This window comes from Culex quinquefasciatus, chromosome 1 (genome assembly GCF_015732765.1).
Source record: "Culex quinquefasciatus strain JHB chromosome 1, VPISU_Cqui_1.0_pri_paternal, whole genome shotgun sequence".
Lineage (NCBI taxonomy): Eukaryota > Metazoa > Arthropoda > Insecta > Diptera > Culicidae > Culex > Culex quinquefasciatus.
Genome location: NC_051861.1, coordinates 22,390,553 through 22,412,376, shown reverse-complemented (window position 1 = coordinate 22,412,376; position 21,824 = coordinate 22,390,553). Strand labels below are relative to the sequence as shown.

The 21,824-nt window shown below is 36.2% G+C and overlaps 1 protein-coding gene across 2 annotated transcripts in view; it reads left to right on the top strand.

Annotated features, from left to right (window-relative positions):
- The window catches only part of LOC6035549 (3-hydroxy-3-methylglutaryl-coenzyme A reductase), a 70,211-nt gene that overhangs the window by 45,260 nt on the left and 3,127 nt on the right, over positions 1 to 21,824 (top strand). For both annotated transcript variants that reach the window (XM_001845655.2, XM_038257413.1), the window contains exons 3-4: positions 17,255 to 17,342; positions 21,247 to 21,819. In XM_001845655.2, coding sequence (XP_001845707.2) covers positions 17,255 to 17,342; positions 21,247 to 21,819 — 661 coding nt within the window. The remainder of the gene's footprint in view (positions 1 to 17,254; positions 17,343 to 21,246; positions 21,820 to 21,824) is intronic.

Below are 21,824 nucleotides of genomic sequence, written 5' to 3'. Positions count from 1 at the left end.
TGATTGCAGCAGCATGGGGCTTGCAGTGCCAGTGGTTGTCTAATTTTAGAGCCGCCACCGCCGCGAAAGCACACGCACCAAATCGTGACCGGCCGGAACAGCCGGAGCGACTCCGCTTGCCGTTTCAGCTGTGATGACGTAAGCGGCATAACGGACAATGCCAGAGAGGGAGCGTTGAAAAGGTGACGGATTCAGATTTGTTTGCTCGGGAAATTAGCACCCTTTGACAGGGGTGTAATTGTTTTGCTGGATTGACTAGGGAGGGAAACATGAAAAAACAAGCACCAGGATTTCAGGCTTTTACACAATTCAATGTCAAGTGTGTTTTAGTTAGAAATTGGGTTCATCTCTAAGTGAGACAGATCTGTTTATTCAAATTAAAATTCAGTTACAAAACTACGCAACATTTCTTGGATTAGTTTTCAAAAAGCCGTAAGAGCCATTTTGACCGAGCCACGTAGCCCAGTGGTAACGCTTCCGCCTCGTAAGCGGTAGATCGGGGTTCAAATCCCGGCTCGGACCAACACAACTGGTGATCTTTTCCCTTCTAGAATCGATTGCTTAGTAAAGGGAAGGTAGTGTATCGTCACAAACTGGACCTTATCACGACACCTTAGGGAGGCGACCTATGGAGTGTTAACATTAACCTTAACATGTTAACATTAAGTTGAGAATGAAACTGCCACTGAATCCGCTTTGTAAATGCCGGCCCCGATACTCTTCAAGGGTGTTCCCCTCAGGAACTGGGAAAGATTTATTTTTTTTTTACGTACACCCAAAGTTAAACAACGAGGGGATAGTCCTCACGAAAAGAAACGTGAGGAAAGTGCTATATTGCGAGAGTATAGTCCTCTCGCGTGTTCATTCGTTCATTGGAACAGTTCATCCAATGAGTGGCTTATATGGACAAACGACCTTTACTTAGTCACCGAACCATGGTGGCCCATACGGCAAAGGCACGGTTCAATATGCCGACGGTCTTGGGTTCGAGTCTCGGTACCGGTACTTTTTTTTTATAGATGAACTTTTTTAGAAAATGAACTATGAGTAAAGTACTCTCGGTAATTTTGGGATTTATCCTCTCCGTCCACACACAGTACCATTTTACTACCGAATCGTGCTCTTTATCCTCTCGTATGCCGATGCCCAGTTCTGGGTGTAAGAGCCATTGGTAAACAAAGTCCTTTTTGCATCGGTATTTGACCAACTTACGAAAAAATAACATCAAAAATGTTTGAGATTGTTCATCTACACGTCCTTGAAGTGTCTCAAACTAAAAATAAATGAAATTTTGCTTAATTTTGGAGAAAACCCAAAATAAGTGTCAGAGGTCACGGTGGCTCTTACGGCTTTTTGAAAACTCACCCGAGATTTCAGACATGGATGTAAAATCGAATTTACATTCTCAAACTGTTACCATAAATGTCTCATGTCTTTTTAATTTTTTTAGCCACATCGATCGGAGAGTCTCTTCTCGAGATCCTCCAGATCCAAATCATAATATTCATAATATACAGAGAACGTTGATTAGCAAAATTAGTATAACAAAAAAGTGAACTACCGACTACTAAATCCATCAGTATCCACATGAACTTGAACGTCATCAAACCCAGCAAAAACAACACTTCGATCGCACAAACACAAGCGCGAGCTTTACCTTCACCGTGAGTCAATGTCAATAAAGCTGCTGCTGCTAACGCTCTAGTTTTGCATTACAGATGAATCATTGACCCGCGTCGGCATGATGCTGAAGTTGTGGGGCACGTGTGTCGTATTTGCAACGCATGTTCGCAACGCAAAATTTGGTAACCATGCGAAATAGGGGACGATGACTTGCAAAGCTTTTTGGATCAACCCTAGAATTGAGCACGATCGTAGCAGCAAGAAGTATCGCCCTAATTTTGCACAAGATCGTTGACCTACTTTTCATGTCTTTACATTAGAACACGTCGTACCAGCCAGTATGTTACCGGCAAAACTCCATGCTACGAGCACCACGCTGTTGCCGGATAAACCGCAAAATAAAGTCAAGGTCGTCAACATTGACGAACTGCAACGAATTGCTGCTGTCGCGCGCAACTGTTGTGTTTTTTTTGTAATGCAATTTGATTGATATGTGTTGCTTGAAAAGTGTCGGCGATGGCAGTGGTAAGCCGTCGCTTGGAACTCACAATTATTTCGTTAAGCTTGAGGCATGAAATGAACTATTTCCGTAATAACTCTTCAAGTCTATCCCACTTTCTAAAGTGACAGTTCACGTTGTGTAAGAAAGGGATATGCTGCTTGTTTACATCTACAGGTTTGCCCTATTGTCGACAAACGAATTTGTCGTAACCATTGACATTTTTAGAAGATTAAGCAACTACAATACATCACATAACCTTCTATATTGAGTGCGAATAATTTGGAATAGGACTAACTAATCAATCGCAAACAAGGTTGACATGACTTACATCTGTTAGTGATCATCAGGACACTCTTAATCTCAGAATGCTTGAAGATCATCAACAGTTGAGTAACTCTGCCGAAACCTTCGCTCTGTGAAGAGCTTATTTACAAAAGTCAACCAAGGGATGCGCATCGGTAGGCACACCGCCAGCTGGTCCGACGGAATTGGCGGCACTTGGCGACCTTGACTCCATTGGACTTCCTTAAACACCTTAACGTATCGAACCATCGGATAGTTAAGAGGGTGCGACGCGCTCTTCTATATGCAGGCTACATAGGAAGCTTTAAGGTTTTTTTTTTATTATAATGTAATGTATGAATTCTCTAGAGTTTCGTAGATAAAGACACTTAGTTATTGCCTTCACGGTGCGTCAACTTGATGAGTGTCTTGGACTTTAACACGAGCTTAGACCGTTGTAAATATTTTTTAGTCATCAATGAGACACCTTTGGTTTTCAACTTTCAATGATTTTGTGTTGTTTTTTTCATCAGCATTTTATAATCAACTTTTTGTTACACTTCTTTCCAATAAAGTGTTCTAACATCGACCAAAATATGAAATCGATCCGACTTCTACAGCCAGAGTTATTAAACTGTCTCATTGAAGATGTATTTGGCAGGAACAATGAGACAGGTGGGTAACATATTGTTTTGTATTGTTTCATTGCTAGTTACTTCCCGTGAACATTTTAAAATAGTTTTGCCAATTTGGAACGTCAAATATCAAATTTATAAAAAAAAATGAAACCAAACATACCAAAACCAAATTAATTTAAATCTTTAGATTAATAAAGGGTGTAATAACAAAATCGATTTCCGAGCAAAGCAATTTTCCAGTTACTTTTGGGATTCTGAACAACTCCTAAAAGTTTGGCAACGATTGGTTAAGTCCGCACTTTGCGCAAAGCGATTTATCTTTATGGGAATTTGTATGGGAAAACCCTTTTTTTATTTTGATATTTTAAAAATTCACGTTCAACGCTACAATAAAACCGGATTCATATTCGGTTTCTCCAGAAGGTACTCTAAAACTTTTCCGAAGAGAGTATGTAGCTAACTTGCTGATATAGCGTCCTCAAAACTGGTCTAAAACGTAATGTTGAGCAAATAACACGGTTTAGACCAGCCTTGAGACCCAAGAATCGGACTTTTAAGAATAACTTTACAAAGGAGCGTCCATAGCCAAGGCCACTATAACTTTCCCCCAAATAAACCACACAAAAAAAAACTTGGAAAAGCGGTTTCCGCAAAAACGTGATTTTGCTGTATTAAATACAGTTAATTTAGAATGCTTTCTTTTTAATGGGGCTAAGACAATGATTTGGGCAATGATTAAAAATGAAATAAGAACAATTTGATTTAATTTTTGCATGTTTTAGAACAAATTATGATGTTTTCAATGAAAACAGGCAATTTTTCAGTATACCTCAAATTGCGTTTTTTTTGGGACACCCTAATTAGTATACTTTTGCACGCGATTTTAGCATCGTATTTTTTGCGGTGTATCTAATGTTATCACTATCAGTAGAGGAAATATACCCTTTCCAATCAAACGCCTACCTTCGTCATATGAAGAGTTTGATGCTCGATTAAAGCTCCAAAAATACTATTTAGGCCAGGGGTGCTCAAAGTTTTTAGAGACCGGGCCAAATTTGAAGCTTGTGGGCCAAATTTACAAAATTAGATGTTTATAAAAATAAATTACGTTATTTTATTTTTAAAGACTAAAAAATACATCTATTAACTCAAGTTTTTTGAAACTTTTTTTATTTTTTCATCTTCTTCGTTAATAAAAATTAATATAAAACACAAAATGGCAGTTTTCTACAGGTATTGTTAATTTTATTGCTTAAGGTCTTTGGAAAATGTTTTCAGCTAAATGTACTTTTATTTTACTTTTTTTGTACTTAAAATTTTTCAATAAAATTGTTTTTTTTTTTATATTTCAAAAAATAACCGACATCTAACCTGCATAACTTATATACCGGCGTAATTTTATCAATAAATTAAGTATGACTAGTAAAAAATCGTTGAGAGTCAGAATTTCAACATTTAAACAAACAAAATGTTAAAAAATGTGTTGAACCCGTAAAGTTGGATTGCAATCGTTATTTTCAAAAAAATGAAAGACTAGACTTTAAAAAAAACCTTCTAGTTACAAAAAAAATTATTCATCAAAAATTCTCTAAAATTCAAATTATTTTTGAATAAACCAGAAACTGCCAAAAATGATTGTAAACGCAAAGGAATTTTTAAATAATTCAGCTGATTGCACAAAAAATTCCATACATTTTTCTAAGTTTTTTTTTGAAAAAATGATTTTTGCCCATGATTTTTCAAGATAATGGGGAGGGGGTGGGAAGGGTTTTCAAAAAAAGCATTGTTAAAAACTTGCAACAGCCTAATTCCTCCGATTTCAACCTTTTTCTGTCTAAGCTCGAATTTCCAAAAATATTTGATGAAATTTTTGACGATATTTACTAGTTTTACTCACATTGAAACGGTGTCCTAAAATGAAGATCAACATTTTAATAAATCATTAGTTTTTAATCAACAAAAATAAAAGAGTAAAGAATAAAAAAGTTTAAAATAAAAATTAATTTAAAAAAAGTATAAAATCACTTTACAAGTGAACAACGGGCCATTTTACATAATTATTCAAAATGGATCCGGGCCACAAAAAATCACCTCGCGGGCCACGTTTGGCCCGCGGGCCATACTTTGGTCACCCCTGATTTAGGCTATAAACCAGCAACAGCACCGCCTCGAGTAAGCACGCAAATATATGCCACTTACTGGCCAAAAAGATCAAATTCAATGCACTTTTGATCATAATTTCTATTTGACGAGACCATTTCTCATCATTTTGTTGGCACACACAGTGACACACGAGAGAAACCCTCAAACGCTTAATAAATATCGCCAAAATCAACGTTTCGTTTAATTTTTCACGGCGATTTCGATACAAAACTGCCCCCAACTTTCGGCAACATGTTCTTTTGTACATTAGTTGGTGACTCACTTGAAAAATAATCCCGAAACATGTAGATAATTAGCAAGCGCCATAAAAAAAAACAAACGCGCCAAGTCTCTTCATGTTTCAATTTTGGCGACCCATTCCAATCGAAGGCTGAAGAGAGCCAAGCGAGAAGCGTAGGCAAATAAAGAACAAAGGGTAGTAGCTACCAACACCACCAGCAGCGCCTGTTGGTGTGAGCCAGAGATGCCAGGAAATTTTCTCTATAAATGATTTTCGTGAGTGTTCGCTTAAAATTTCATCAATCTTGGCAACACTAAGCCGAGTGCTGGAATAAAAAAAACTCTCGTCTGATTAGAATACATTTTGGAAATATTTTTTTTCAAATGCTTGTAAAAGGAATAGAATTACTTTTAGTAAAAGTGAAAATAACCAGAAATGTGCACAAAAAGTTGCTCTACTCGTTGGTGAACTTGGTTTTAGTAAATTTCAAGGAACACTCCAGATTATCCAGCATCATTAAAACACGACCGCTTATTAGGCTTAAAATGGGTTTATTTCCCCTACTAAAGTTTCGAAGAAGAAGCCGGAAGTCATAAATTTAGATGATAATGATCCATATCGCCTAACCCTGACAAAACTACTTTTTTTTATTTGTTCGCAAAAATAATTTTTATTTATTTTTGTGTAAAAATATATGATTTTTCAAAAAGTTCGAATGTTTTTATAAAACTAAAAAAAATCACTTACCACAAATAATTCAAACCGACTGAACTGTTTTAAATTATCCTTTCGATACCCGTTCAATAGTTTTCACCGCCCACATTCCAGCAGAGGCTTCTAGCACGTGTCTGGTTTGTTGTTCGGTTTTGTTTTCTACTGCACTTGCATTGGTCGAACAAATGTCATAAATGAAAACAAAAATTATCGGGGCGACAAATTAAAAAAGGTGCAAGAAAAGATACAGCAGATAGCGAAAAATGTATTATGGTAAAAAAAAACTTTGCTTTGTACTTTTAATTCTGTTAAACTTGTATAATTTATTTAAAACTGTTTATAGAATAAATCTTATAACGCGTTTTCCTTATTTTTTCAAAGAAAGTAAGACTCTAGTAAGCCAGTTTTTTTTTTTTCAAATGCTTTTTGGGATGAAGCCCTGATGTAAAATTGCAGGAATGTAAAATATTAACGCACTTTTTCACAAGTTTTGTTGGCTTCTGTAATCTCTTCAAAATCTCTGCACGTTGTTTTATCAAGAATAATCACAGCGTTCAAAATTAGAGTGAAAAAAATAATAATTTCATAATAGTGAAAAAAATTAAAAAAAAAGACAATTCAAATTCAAAATGATATTTTTGCAATAAATCTGACTGCAACCAAAAACTCTGTAGCACTTAGGAAAGCTACAAAAAATTAGAGTAAAAAATAATAATTTCATGAGAGTGAAAAAAAAAATCAAATTCAAAATGATATTTTTGCAATAAATCTGACTCCAACCGAAAACTCTGTAACACAGGCCTGCCCAACCTTTTCGGCTCAATTTTCAAATTTTTGATCGTCAAAATTACAATTGTTCATTTTTTCATGGTTTCTTTGATGGAATCGGCTCTCAGATGACCAGTGAACATAACTTTTCCAAAAGTTGGAAAAAATATTTAAAAAAGTCGTTTTTATCTACATTTTACGTCAAAAATCAATCCGGCCCGCGGGCCCGACCAATTTTTCATTTAAAACTTACTTAAAAACAACCTGCAAACATATTTTTTGCAATTCCGTCGTGAAACTATTTACTTTTCCTGTCATTCTTGAACGACGAAATAGCCTACTTTTCTGTACCAAAAATAACAGAATCGAATAGCAACACTTTTCAAAATAAATGCTGAAAAGTTCTACTTTTCAGCACTCAAATGGGTGCTGAAAAGTTGAACTTTTCAGCACTTGTTTCGAAAAGTAACACTTTTCAACATTTTTTTGATTTAAACGATTTATTGACAAAATACATGAAAATTTGACATAAAATTTCACTCAGTGTGTGTTTTTTGGAATTGCAAAAAATATTGTATGGAACAACTCGTCTCTTTGTATTCACATTGTATGGAACTCGTTGCAAAACTTGATTTTTTCAGCACTCTTCGTATTTATCCAACTCGGTGAACCTCGTTGGATAAATGTACGACTCGTGCTGAAAAAATCCTCTTTTTGCAACTTGTTGCATAAACGAATATTTTGCAATTCCGTCGTCAAACTCCTTACTTTTCCTCTCATTCTCAAACGACGAAACAGCCTACTTTTCTCTACCAAAAATAACAGAATCGAATAGTTACCCTTTTCAAAATAAATGCTGAAAAGTTCAACTTTTCAGCACTAAAATGGATGCTGAAAAGATAAACATTTCAGCACTTGTTTGGAATAGTTATACTTTTCAACATTTTTTGATTTAAACGATTCATTGACTAAATGCAAGGACATTTGACCCATAATTCTGTTCAAAGGGTGTTTTCGGAATTGAAAAAAACTGTTGTATGGAACTCGTTGCAAAACTTGATTTTTCAACACTCGTCCTATTTATCCAACTCGGTGAACCGCGTTGGATAAATGTACGACTCGTGTTGAAAAAATCTCTTTTTGCAACTTGTTGCATAAACTACTATTTTCAAACTTTTATCAAAGTTATGCTCACTGGTCATCTGAGAACCGATTCCATCAAAGAAACCATGAAAAAAATAACAATTGTAATTTTGACGTTCAAAAATGTGAAAATTGAGCCGAAAAGGTTGGGCAGGCCTGCTGTAGCACTTAGGAAAGCTACTAAAATAGTCAACAAACGCAATAAAGCTCATTTTACGGGCTCAAATCGTTTATTACGCGTATACAGTTTAAGCGTGCAGAGAAAGCGCGTAAACATTACTTCACCACATGTTACGTTTATAGTGATGAGGTGTCGCCTCAGCTCCTCGCGTTGAAGTCGCTCGGGTGTTTGGCTTTTATTTTTCGGCGTTTGTGACTTGGGTTCGTGATAACGTATAAAACAAACTGGATTTAGACGCCACCCTCCAAACAACGGGTTTATTCGCGCGTAATGAGACGATTTTCATTCATGAAACGTGCCCAGGTCGTAATGTTGTTGTGGGGGCCTCCCCGCCTGCAACGGGTTGTTTTGCAATCCTTGGAGGACTGAGGGGGTGGATGTGTGCACATTGTGAAGATGGTAACTCGTTGCCTCACTTGCATAGGTGCCGTAAACGACATGCGTTGTGGAATAGTAGTGTTTTTGAAATTAAGTACAGTCATCCCACATAATCGGAACGGTTTCCAGATCGTCCAATGTTCAAAAAATCATAGCAAATCGATAATTGAACTTAATGATTCGCTTTTACCTTCATTTGAAAGCTTTTCTTGCGATCTTTCGAATTCTGTATCGAACATCCGCAAATTTTAAATTTTATATGAAGTTTTTGAAGAATTACTTTGACCGTTGAAATCCACAAATTCGGAACACTTTTTTCTTGCGAATGTAAACAAACTTTGGATCTCTCCAGGAGTACATATTTATTACCAAATAATGACTTCACACATTGAAACCAATGAAACTCAAGCTTAGTGATGTTTTATACATGGTTTGATAACTTTTTTTTGTGAAAATATCAGTTAAATTCAGGTGTTCCACAATTGTGGGAGGCATAATAACATCCCACAATTATGAAACAGGCAATTTGGAGGCAGTGTTTTGTTGCTCAGGATAAAATAGTCTTGAAATGAAGTTTTTTGTTCAGAAGTACTACTTTTACTAGTGAAATAGCAAGATAATGTCCAAATGAAGGTTCTAAAAATAGTAAGGTTGACAGAAAAGCTACTTTTGGCATGCTATTGACAAATTATCATAAAAGAGTTCCGAATTTGTGGGTGTTCCGAATATGTGGGATGACTGTATCGCAGTCTTTTGAGTTTTATTACAACTGATTTGTTCGAAAAGATAACGTGTATATGTTCGTTGCGATTTTTTCTAAGAAAACCTCTTATCATAAGTTCTTTAAAATTGAATTATACAAAGCCAACGATTCAGCTAACCAAGCCTGGCCAATTTCCAACGAAACAACACATGGATTATATCACTGCGCTGCCCAAGCCCGGTGGCAAGCGCTTGTCATCGAAGATATAAATCAGTAGTTGAATTGTTGCTGTAACTTTTGCATTCTATGGCTGTATCGCTATCAGCTGCAAATCGTCGGACATGGCGCTGGCATTTGTGTATTTGTTTGTACGGCACATGTTTTCCCAACCTCAACATTATTACGTCTCGAAGAAAGGAGCGTAAATAAATGAGTTGAACGAGAAGGAAAAAGTAGGGTAAATGGTTTTATTTTGGTTCTTTCATCGACACTTATAAGAATCAGGATATAAATCATATATCAATTGAAACATTTAATACGAAATGATGCATTAAACACCAGTTTTAAGCCATTAAGCCAACTTAGGGTAGGGTAGTCATCAATGAGACACTTTTGGTTTTCAACTTTCAAAGATTTTTCTATTTTTTTCATCAGCATGTTTTAATGAGATTTTTGGTGCATTTTCTTTCTTTTAATGTGTTCTAACATTGACCAAAATATGAGATCGATCCGACATCTACAGCCAGAGTTATTCAACTGTCTCATTGTAGACGCACTTGGCAGGAACAATGAGACAGCTGGGGAACAATGAGACACACTACGAAAATCAAGATTTTTCTAGTAAAACATCATGTTTTTGTATTGTTCCATTGCAGGTAACTTGCCTTGAACATTTTAGAGCAATTTTGCCAACATGAAACTTTAATTTACAAAAGTTATACTAAAAAGTATTTAAATTTTGTAAAATCCGTATATTTATACCAAATAACTTTGTATTTTTTGTTAAATGAAGTTAAAACTCAATAAATATGCCAAAAATCACTTTTAATTCATGTTTTGAAAGATTTCCATAGATTTTGAAAAGTTTAATGAAGAAAAATCAAAGTGTCTCATTGTTACCCATGAGCTGAAATGAGTGGGGAACAATGAGACAGTCCTGGATACTGGGTATATTCTGAATTTTGGCCAAACCTAATGAAAGGACATTGTAGCCCAACTCAATCCCTATGGAACGTCGAAAGAAATTTGAAGAAATATTATTTTTGGTGTAAATGGCAGCCTACGAGCGAAAAAGTAATTTTTGTCCATAATTTACTTTTACATCCCAGAATCAAACATTTATGAATAACTTTTCAAGGGAGTGTCCATAACCAAAGCCACTATAATGGCAGACGTGTATCCAGTAGACACACCTTTCCCCCAAATATGAACCTGATTAGTTGAAACTACGACTTGTGAGAGCCATTTTATCATTGTTCCCCGTGTCTCATTGATGACTACTCTACCCTACTTAAAATTAAAGAGTAAACAAATCACTCCCAACATTGACATTCAAATATTTGAATACAGGCTATTCTTTCAGAATAACTTTTCAAGTACTGGCAAAACACCTGAAATTAAATTCCAATTTGATTTTAGATGTGGATATTGAATAAATCTGTCCGTTTTCTCGAGTGAATTGCTTTAAACAGCCAAGTTCTCTAACATCCAACTTATCTGTTTGTCTGTGCTTCAATGTTGTTTTTTCGTGCAGTTTAGCTGCTCCATGGCGGTCATTTGTGCTATCATTGCACAAACCGGCGGAGCTGCTGCCGCTAGTCCAAATCGCCGCTGTTTGCTCCTGGTCGATGTGGCACATGAAAGATGTGCGCGCGGTGGGTGCTCGTAAGCATGGTCAGGAGTTTACGTAATCTGTTACTAAATAGATAATGCAACTACAACACATCGAGCTTCGCCGGGCCGTGTTCGGTTAGCCGGTTTTAGAGTAATGATGGTTAATAGTTGGAAAAGTTTTTGTTGGTGGAAACGCGCTTCGATATCCCATTTAAGGTTAGTAGGGTAGAGTAGTCATCAATGAGACACGGGGAACAATGATAAAATGGCTCTCACAAGTCGTAGTTTCAACCAATCAGGCTCATATTTTGGGGAAAGGTGTATCTACTGGATACACGTCTGCCATAATAGTGGCTTTGGTTATGGACGCTCCCTTGCAAAGTTATTCATAAATGTTTGATTCTGGGGTGTAAAATTAAATTATGACTGAAAATTACACGCTTATATTCTGCCAATAATACAAAAACTAAAATTTCTCCAAACTTCTTTCGTCATTTCATAGGGCATGAGTTGGGCTACAATGGCCTTTCATTAGAATTGACCAAAATTAAGAATATACCCAGAATCCAGGGCTGTCTCATTGTTCCCCACTCTTTTCAGCCTATGGGTAACAATGAGACACTTTGATTTTTCTTCATTAAACTTTTCAAAATCTAGGGAAATCCTTCAAAACATGAATCGGAAGTGATTTTTGGCATATTTATAGAGTTTTGACTTCATTTAGCCAAACATATAAAGTTATATGGTATAAAAAATTGGATTTTACTAAATTTAAATACTTTTTAGTATAACTTTTGTTAATGAAAGCTTCAAGTTGGCAAAATTGCTTTAAAATGTTCAAGGTAAGTCACCTGCAACGGAACAATACAAAAACATGATGTTTTACTAGAAAAGTATTGATTTTCGTAAAGTGTCTCATTGTTCCCCACCTGTCTCATTGTTCCTGTCAAGTGCGTCTACAATGAGACAGTTGGATAGCTCTGGCTGTAGAGGTCGGATCGATCTCATATTTTGGTCAATGTTAGAACACATTAAAAGAAAGAAAATGCAACAAAAAGCTCTTTAAAACATGCTGATGAAAAAAATACAAAAATCGTTGAAAGTTAAAAAAAAGTGTCTCATTGATAACTACCCTACCCTACCTTAAATTGAGGTGAATTTGAACCTTTGAGGCATTCTACCACCTACACGGAGAATATTACTGGGCAACCAATGGTAAATTTGTGTCGCTGCCAAAGAAAAAAAAAGAGCTAGAGAAAAAAAACAGAAACTTTAACAAAATTGCCATAACAAAATTGGTCGAAGTTCTTTTTTAGAAGAATTTGGCAAAAGACTGAAATATCACAACAATACCAAAAATTACCAGTTTTAATAGCTTTTTTCAACACCAAAATAATACCAACAAATTTATTGAAATGGTGCCATTCAATAACCCTATTTTCAAGGATTAACGAATACAAACTTTAAAATTGATACAAAAGAAAGGTATTCTACGAATTTCCCTTGTAATTCGTTCCTAGTTGGGAACATGATTTCACAACATTTAACCCCGAAATTTACAATGCTTATTTATTACCAGGAAATTTACTTAAAAATCAATTGTGTCGATTGGAGTTAGTTCAAAAAGACTAAATTTATCATACTATGACGAAACTCAAACGTTTACTGACATCAACTTAAAAAATGACGACGTAAAAAAAATAATATAAATTATGTTCTAAAGAATGTGAAATTTAATCTCAAAATAATACAAGTACAGACTCTTCACAATGTTTATGTATTGCCAGCAAATTTACTTAAAAATCAATTGTGTCGATTGGAGTTAGTTCAAAAAGCCTTAATTTATCATACTATGACGAAACTCAAACGTTTACTGACATCTACTTTAAAAATGACGACGTAACAAAATTATATAAATTATTTTCTAAAGAATGTGAAATTAAATCTCAAAATAATCCTTATATCCTTATATAGGAACTAGTACATGTATTCAACCCAAACGTAGCTCATTTCGAAAGTACTATTTAAAACAACCAATGCGCCATGGTTTTCCCATGGCGCGGGTTTTTTTTTATAAAGAAAGATATCGAGATGTCGTCGATTAAAACAAATCCAAGAAACACGGGAAAAAAAGTAATTTGGAAGGTTGAAAATGTGGTTGGTTGAATATTACCTCTTTGTGTAATTTTACTCAAAAAAAAAAATCTGTCATCATTTCCTGATGAATATTGGCTTAGTGATTTTTCACGCTCGAAAATTGCAAATTTCACGGGGACCTCAATTTCAAAACACCAAATTTCACGCAAATTTCGCGGAATGTGAAAAATGTTAAAATAACTTTGAAAATCCTATGTTTAAATACCAGAAACTACTTTTTATACATCATTATGTATTTCGTCAATAAACTAAAAAAATTAGTATAATAAATTGAATTTTCTGTGACATTTAGCCCATAAGACATATTTTTAAGGGTCTTAGCTCACAATTCAAAAACAAAATTTAAAATCAATTTGCAAAAATAATATAGTTTTTAACAATTTTAACTCTAAATGAGAAAAGAAAAAAAAAGTAGTATTTTTTAACTTTCACGGGAATCATCCACCCAAACAAATACATATAGTTACACTTGAACAGGCCCAAAAAATTTACATGTTTTAAAAATGTGATTCCAAAGATTAACAATACCCTTCATTTTATTTCGAATAAAACAAAGCTAGATTCTTTTAATTTCTTTCAAAACCTTTCAAATGAAATAGCAGTGAAATTTTTAACACAGCGAATAAAGATATTACTAAATTATGTTAGTTTCTAAAAAACTCAAAACTCGGAACATTTCATCAAATGGTTCATGTCAACTTGACATACATATATAAACAAGCTTTTTAAATGAAAACTATTAAAATTTAATTAAATAGTCTTTTTGGATGAAATATTTCTTAAGATGCTATATAAAAAAAATGATTTGAGAAAATTGATAAATTTCACGAATTTTTCGTGGACGGCGTAAAATTCGTCAAAAAACAATAAACCTTTTTTTTGTAACTAAACCAGGTTATTCACTTGCCATTTGAGTTTGATTTTTTTTTTAAGAAAATCGTTAAATTTTCACACAAACATAAAATTTCACGGGATTTCGCGGAAAATGCCAAATTTCGCGGATTTCACGCTGTCCGTGAAATCGTGAAATTTCACTAACCCTAAATATTACCATCACTTTTTTTCTGTTTGGATGGTAAGGGAATGATTGAACGAGAAAAACACAAATCCGCATAAATAATTTCAAGATTGTTCAGGTGTAAACCGAAAACGCGATCAAAAATTAAAATGGACGAACTGCTTATATAATTGTCGGTGTACAGGACGCCGCACTATCTAATCATTTTCTGGCGTACTTTTAATTTTGCAGCCGAACTCCAGTAATTGAATTGAAAAAAAAATAAATTATTTTTTCAAATTTTCTTTTCTTCATTTGTGTGCACCTTTGTCAAAGACCAGGATTGTTTACTTTTTACTCTTTGGTCTGACAGTCTTGTTCTGACAGATTTGGTCTGACAGCTTTATCATGGATATTGCAAGGGTATGATGTGGAAGAATAAGGCTTTTAACTGCTTATTTAATTGTCGGTGTACAGGACGCCGCACTGTTTAATCACTTTCTGACGTCCATTCAATTTTGCAGTCCAAACCCAGTCATTGAATTGGAAAAATAAAATTCTTTTTCAAATTTTCTTTTCTTGATTTGTGTGCACCTACGTCGAAGACCAAGATTGTTTACTTTTTGCTCTTTGGTCTGACAGTCTTGGTCTGACAGATTTGGTCTGTCAGCTTTATCATGGATTTTGGTCCGGTCTAGGCGAGGGATAGGACACAGCACCTTCCTGGGATATTCATGCTGTGTCCTATCCCTCGCCTAGACCGGACCAAAATCCATGATAAAGCTGACAGACCAAATCTGTCAGACCAAGACTGTCAGACCAAAGAGCAAAAAGTAAACAATCTTGGTCTTCGACGTAGGTGCACACAAATCAAGAAAGGAAAATTTGAAAAAGACTTTTATTTTTCAATTTCAATAACTGATTTTGGGCTGCAAAATTAAATGTACGCCAGAAAATTATTAAACAGTGCGGCGTCCTGTACACCGACAATTAAATAAGCAGTTAAAAGCCTTATTCCTCCACTTTAATTTTTGATCACGTTTTCGGTTTACACCTGAACAATCTTAAAATTATCGAAAAAAAATAAAATAAATAAACACAAACAACTGATTATAAAACAACTCATTTACAAGTAAGAAAAAAAAGTCATGCTTGTGCTTGAACAGCTTCCTACTTTGCAGATGTAAACAAAGTGGGATCATTCGAAAATCACGTTACGCATTCGCTCTATTCAATACCCAGGTCTGCCCTAGGCGAGGGATAGGACACAGCACACTCCTGGTGGATGAGGCACTTATACTTTGCTTGCCTTTAAATCCCCTTAAGTTATAACGTTTTTAATAGTTGTCAAAACACAGTAGACTCGCTGATTGTCAATGTTAAAACCTTGATATTAGAAAAAATAAATAAAAACATATCAATTTAATTTAAAATAGCAATAATAGTTCACCAATAAACTCCAGTTAACAGTAGTTATAGTGTATGCTGCCTAGGGCAAGCCTAGGGTGCCTCGAAGTAATTCTTTGCGGACGATTATTATGAATGATGATTTGCAAAACAGACACCAATTCGATGTGCACCGCTAACATTTTTTTTAATGTGGCAAAATAATTGTTTTTGGGTTTTATAAAGCTTTGCGAGAATGTTTGACCAGCTTTCATAGGTGCTGGAGGTCAACGACAAGCTATTTGATTTAGTTTTTAGCGTAAATCATAAAAAAAAAAAATTTGCTTAAATATGTTTTAAAAAAAATTTGAAAGTTATCAGAATGTTATTACGCATTCATTAATTTCTTTCTGATGCAAACTATTAACTAACCTGCTATGAACAGCAGTGAAAGTCCAGCAACTTCATTCAAATCCGTTGATATGTCTTACGAAAAAAAAATTAATCAAACGTGATCTGGCATCAAAACCAGATTCATGTGTTGTGCACTTACGTATTTAGAAGGAAGTAGGAAATGAATTTGACGACGATGTCCATTTCGTTTCGAATTGTGTGGCGCGCGGTTGGGCCAGACCAGATTTGGCTTGAGAGACACGAACCTGGCTTGAATCTTTGGGTTGATGACAGTACCCCGGTAGGGGAGAAAAAAAAACTTGTTTTTTTCTGTGCAACTCAAGAAGCATGTGTTTGATCCTACCATTGATCAATGGAACTGCCTCACCACAGAATCGCAAACGGCGTTTTTTTACGTTATTATTGAATTGAGTCGTTGAACCCGATCCAACACGAACACCTCTGCTTAATTCAAATATGAGTTGGTAACATTATCGCAAAAAAAAAACTCGCAATTGAAAGATTCTTTATGCTGCCATTTCCGGTGTTTGCGTTAAGTTTAAAGTTCAAAATTATCAGATTAAGGTTGACGAAAAATGCTAGTCACGCTGCTTGGCTCATTATTCACTTAAGCAAAAACTGGTTGTTATGTAAATGCGTGATTTTCGCTTTCCGATAAATAACATCAGTTGCAGCTAACTTTGCCTTGTTCTCGAAAACATTTGCGCTGAATCACTAATCTTGTTCTCACATCTTCACGGTGCGATCTTTTTAGCACATTTTGAGCCACCTTCAAAACTGGAATGAATTAACCTGAAAGTCGCTCCTCGGCAGATGCAGAATATGCAAAATAGTTTGGCTGTTGGTTGAATTAAGCTCGGTCTCTCTTGTTCTCCACCTTCCATGCAGCTTGACCTACTAAACTTCAATCGGCACATCAAACATGCCTTCTCTTTACACACGTGCTGTCGATCGATCGTGTTCCACCGCAACCAACGGCTTCTCCTCGACGGCATTGATTGGTACTGTTTCGTCTTTCATTCATGTTTTGATTATTTTTTGCTTCCACACCACCGCCAAACAAAAATACGCGCTAAGAGCTCTTTTTTCTAACTCTATTTCTCTCTTTTTCTTTCCATTCACAAAAAAACACACACACACACACATATACAGGTATTGCCGGACTGTTTACCGTGTTCTCCAGCTTCATCTTCACGTCGACCGTGATCAACTTCCTTGGCAGTGAAGTCTCCGACCTCAAGTGAGTATTTGTTCGCCCTTGAATGTGACTTTGGGTCTAGTTTATACAAACTTACCGTAATCTGGGGCGAATCTGGACTACAGTCTGAATAGGGACAGCAGTTTTTAGCGCACTTAAAGCTTTTAAATTTGGAAATGGATGTACACATTTTGTTGGTCTGAGTCTGTTCTAACCGAAACCAACAAGAAAAATGAAAATGTTGTGCTCCAACCTGGTTAAAACTGCTGTCCCAATTCGCCCCATGTGTCCCGATTGACCCAATTTACGGTACTGTTTCTGGCTCTTGAACCTTGATTTTGATTACTCATGGGTTCATCTTCTTGGGTAACATCTTCAAAAAAAGTTCATCTATCAAAAAAAAGTACCGGTACTGACACTCGAACCCAAGACCTTCTGCATATTGAACCGTGCCTTTGCCGTATGGGCCACCATGGTTCGGTGATTAAGTGGCAGTAATTTGTCCACATAAGCCATCCAGTAGGATGAACTGTTCCAATGAACGAATGAACACGCGAGAGGACTATACTCTCGCAAAATAGCACTTTCCTCACGTTTCTTTTCGTGAGGACTATTCTCTCGTTTTTAAACTTTGGGTGTACCTGAAATGTTTTTTTTATTTCATCCTATTCCATGAGCTACCCCACGGCTAGTCTAAAATTTATTTTTTTATGAGCCTCGCTAAATCATCCTGGAGCTAGCTGGCTAGACTGCCAGGGAAACTGATTTTCAAAATCTTCTATCGGTGAAAATTGATTTTATCTCACTTTGAAGTTTTTAAACCCGATAGAAAAATAAAAAAGCCTTCTTGGAAAAATAAAAAAAATAGAAGAAATTTCTATTGCTTCAATATTTGCATAAGGAATTATTAGGAGGCCCAGAGTATGGGACTTTTTTTTCAAAACCTCGCTCCACAAGGTGAATATAATTTCTGGACTTTTTAAGCTTCTGATCCAAATATGAGTAGAACTGGTCACTGATACTCAAGGGTGAAATTTGTATGGAAAACAATCTAAAAACATATGTAGAAACTATTTTTTCACGATTTAAGGGGTTTTCATATTACAGAAAATTTATTGACGCCACTAAAATGATGATTTTCAATCACTCCTGAAACTTTCATGAAGATATGACATGATTAAAATGAGTTAGAGACGATTTTCAGCTCAACATTTTGCCGTGCGCAAAGCGGACTGTCAAACTTTCTGAGCGTTTTTCTCGAAACACCGAGTTGATTTACGGGTGCCACGATATCTCGAGATGGGATGGACCAAATTGGCTGAAAATCGTGGTGAAGACTCTCAAGAACTATCTGGTGTGCATGACGAAGCCCGATTTTGAAATTTTGCTTTTTAAAAAAATACAAAAATGAAAAACTGATTTTTTTATATGAAAAACAAAAAAATATTTTTATCTTTTTTTTAAATAAGTTTTTTGAAAATCGGCCTTCGTCATGCACACAAGACCGGTTTACAGAGTCTTCACCAAAATTTTGAGCCGATTTGGTCAAGGCAGGGTTGAGATATCGTGGCCCCCGTTTTTTTTTTTTTTTGAAGCTGCTAACTTCAAATAGCTACATCTTGGCAATGATTCAACCAAATGTCTTCAAAATTGTTTTGATAATAGATGAAAATGTATATTTTAATTCCCTGAAAACAAATTTTAAATAAAATTTAGTTTGTGCTCACACCAGCCTCTGACTTTTCTGTCGATTTACATGTATGTAACCCCTTATTCATTTTTTCAATTTAAAATGACTAATTTAAGGTCTGCGCTGTAGAAACTGTTCAAAAGTACAATTAAAATGTGGCCCCTACAAAATTTCGTGTTTTTGCCTGTTCTCTACGATTTTAAACCACAAACATCATTTGGCCGAAAAAATAGCAATAAAAAATCACTAGTTTTCCTTCTCAATGATGTATGTATAGTATACATTGCTCGATCAAAGCAGGCTATATTTTTGTGCCAGCTATTTTGACAGCTAAGCGGATCCTTTAGTGCAGCTATTCTCAACCTTGTTCTAGGCCGGTACCCCCTGCCATGTAAATCAAGTAGGCCCGGTACCCCCGTTGAGAATCGCTGCTTTAATGCATTGTCCACGTGGATACTTTAAGGGGGGGAGGGTATGAAGGGAGCTTTCTATTATTACGTAACGCAGTTGGGGAGAGGGGTGTCGGAGGCCGTTTTACGCTCCATACAACATTTTAAAAATTTGTATGAAAATGTTGTTACGAGGGGAGCGGAGGGGTTTAAAAATCCGATGTTTTGAGTTACGTAATGAAAGAACGCTCCCTTAGCGATTGTCTACGCTTCATAAACACATTTTTTGCATGATCAATTGTCCGCAAGGGAGGTGGGTGTGTCTAAAATTTTCAAAAAAGTGTCTACGTGGATGTGGATAAGGTGTCATCCATTAAGTACCCCCCCCCCCCCCTTTGTCACGATTTCTCTATGCTTTTAACACGCAATGTCACGCTTGCTCAAAACCCCCCTCTTCCCTCAGAACGTGACGTACTTTATGGATGACGCCTAATGGACGTCCCCTTAAGAATTAAATCGAAATAATGTAATAAAATATTGCCCAGTCTTGATTTGGTCCCAAAACCTCAAATCAACATTCAAACCTCGGTTAAGCCCATGATTGGCGCAAAGCGAATGAAATTTGTATGGAAATTATATGAAAAAAATTGAATTTTCACATTTTCAAATTTACAAAATTCTTGTTTTATTATTTCATGAAACTAACACCTTAGAAGTATAGCCTGGATGTCCTGCACAGCAAAAAATTCCGATGGTAAAATCGCATGCAAAAGCATGCACATCACCTTTGTGAGCAAAATCATGTAATATTGTATGAGAAATCGTGTACTCAAAAAGCATGCAGAAAAGAAAAAAAATGATTTTGCACACTTAAAAAATAACAATAATCTGGTGAGAGTCACATCCAGCTTACCAAGCCCGCGCCCCAACCATCTCGGCTATCTCACTATCTTGTGACTGATGGGTTTCTATGCCAATGTACCAGTAGCTTGCCCGTACGTCGTAGTTCAAAAAAATCTTCGATTCACATTTATTGAAAATCAAGTGCGTTTCCAGATGACACCAGAAAAAAGCAGCTTCTGATTTTTTTATAACTTTCATTTCTAAAAAAGTCAAAATTGATGAAAATAAACACTTTTATTCATGTTTCTATTGTGAAATTGTCTCAGGAACACGAATATGATAAAATTATCACCGGAAAAAATGATCTAAGGGGTCCCCCGAGCAAAAATGTACAACCAAAAAATTCACTTAAAGTAAAGGTGTATATTTAATATGTTAAACTGCCTTACCCAAAGCGTTCTCAGTCTCAGATTGTAGTCCCAGATGTCCCCTACAAGCTGCAGGTCGAACCGTGTTGATATCTGGATGGAACACTTTTTTTATTTGAGTTTAAAAATAATTTAATTTTTTCACTAAAATGCCAATAAATCCCTTTAGATTTAACCTTTAATGCTTCTCCCGGCATTTTGTTGCATTTTTAAGCCCTTTCATTTGTGTTTTGAATTTTGAAATTAAATTAATTTTTGCCTGAGTTAAAGCCTTTTTAAGATTTTTGACGTTTTTGAACCATCAAACTTTGTGTCCCGATTTGCCCCACTTCCCGTTGACCTTGAGTGCTCATATTTTGGCCAGATGCTAGTTTTATATGTACAAACAACCCCTGAAAATTTCAGGCAGATTGCTGAGGTCGATGCGAGATGGGTATGCTTTGCTCGTGGACTCGCTCTTAAGTTTTTTTTGAAATTGAAGAAGCCTGCGATGCTTCGAAATAACGGTAAATTAGTTCTATTTTTCTATGTCAAACTAATGAAATTTAATGCTGTTGCAAACACATACATAACTCCAACTCGTATCTCTTTTACAGGGATGCTCTGTTCTTCTTCCTGCTGCTGATCGACCTGAGCAAAGCTGGCATCCTAGCCCAGCTGGCCCTGTGCGGATCGAGCCAGTCGGAAGTGACGATGAACATTGCGCGCGGGATGGAAATCCTCGGACCGGCCATCTCGCTCGACACGCTGGTGGAAACGCTGGTGATCGGCGTCGGAACGCTATCCGGAGTCCAGCGGCTTGAGCTGCTGAGTGGATTCGCGGTGCTGTCCGCGATCGTCAACTACATCGTCTTCATGACCTTCTACCCGGCCTGTCTGTCGCTGATCCTGGACCTGTCCCGCAACGCCGGCAATCTGATCCAGAAGAACAAAAAGGAGAACCTGATTGCGCGCGTCCTGACCGAAGAGGACCAGAAGCCGAACCCGGTGGTGCAGCGCGTCAAGCTGATCATGTCCAGCGGGCTGATGATCGTGCACGTGCTCAGCCGGTTAGCGATCTCGGAAAAGGACTCGGACACGGCCGAGCAAATTATCGCCTCGCACAGCCACGAACATTTGGCCGCTCTCAACAAGACTGAACCGAACGAGATCTCCGAATTTATTATGAGGTAAG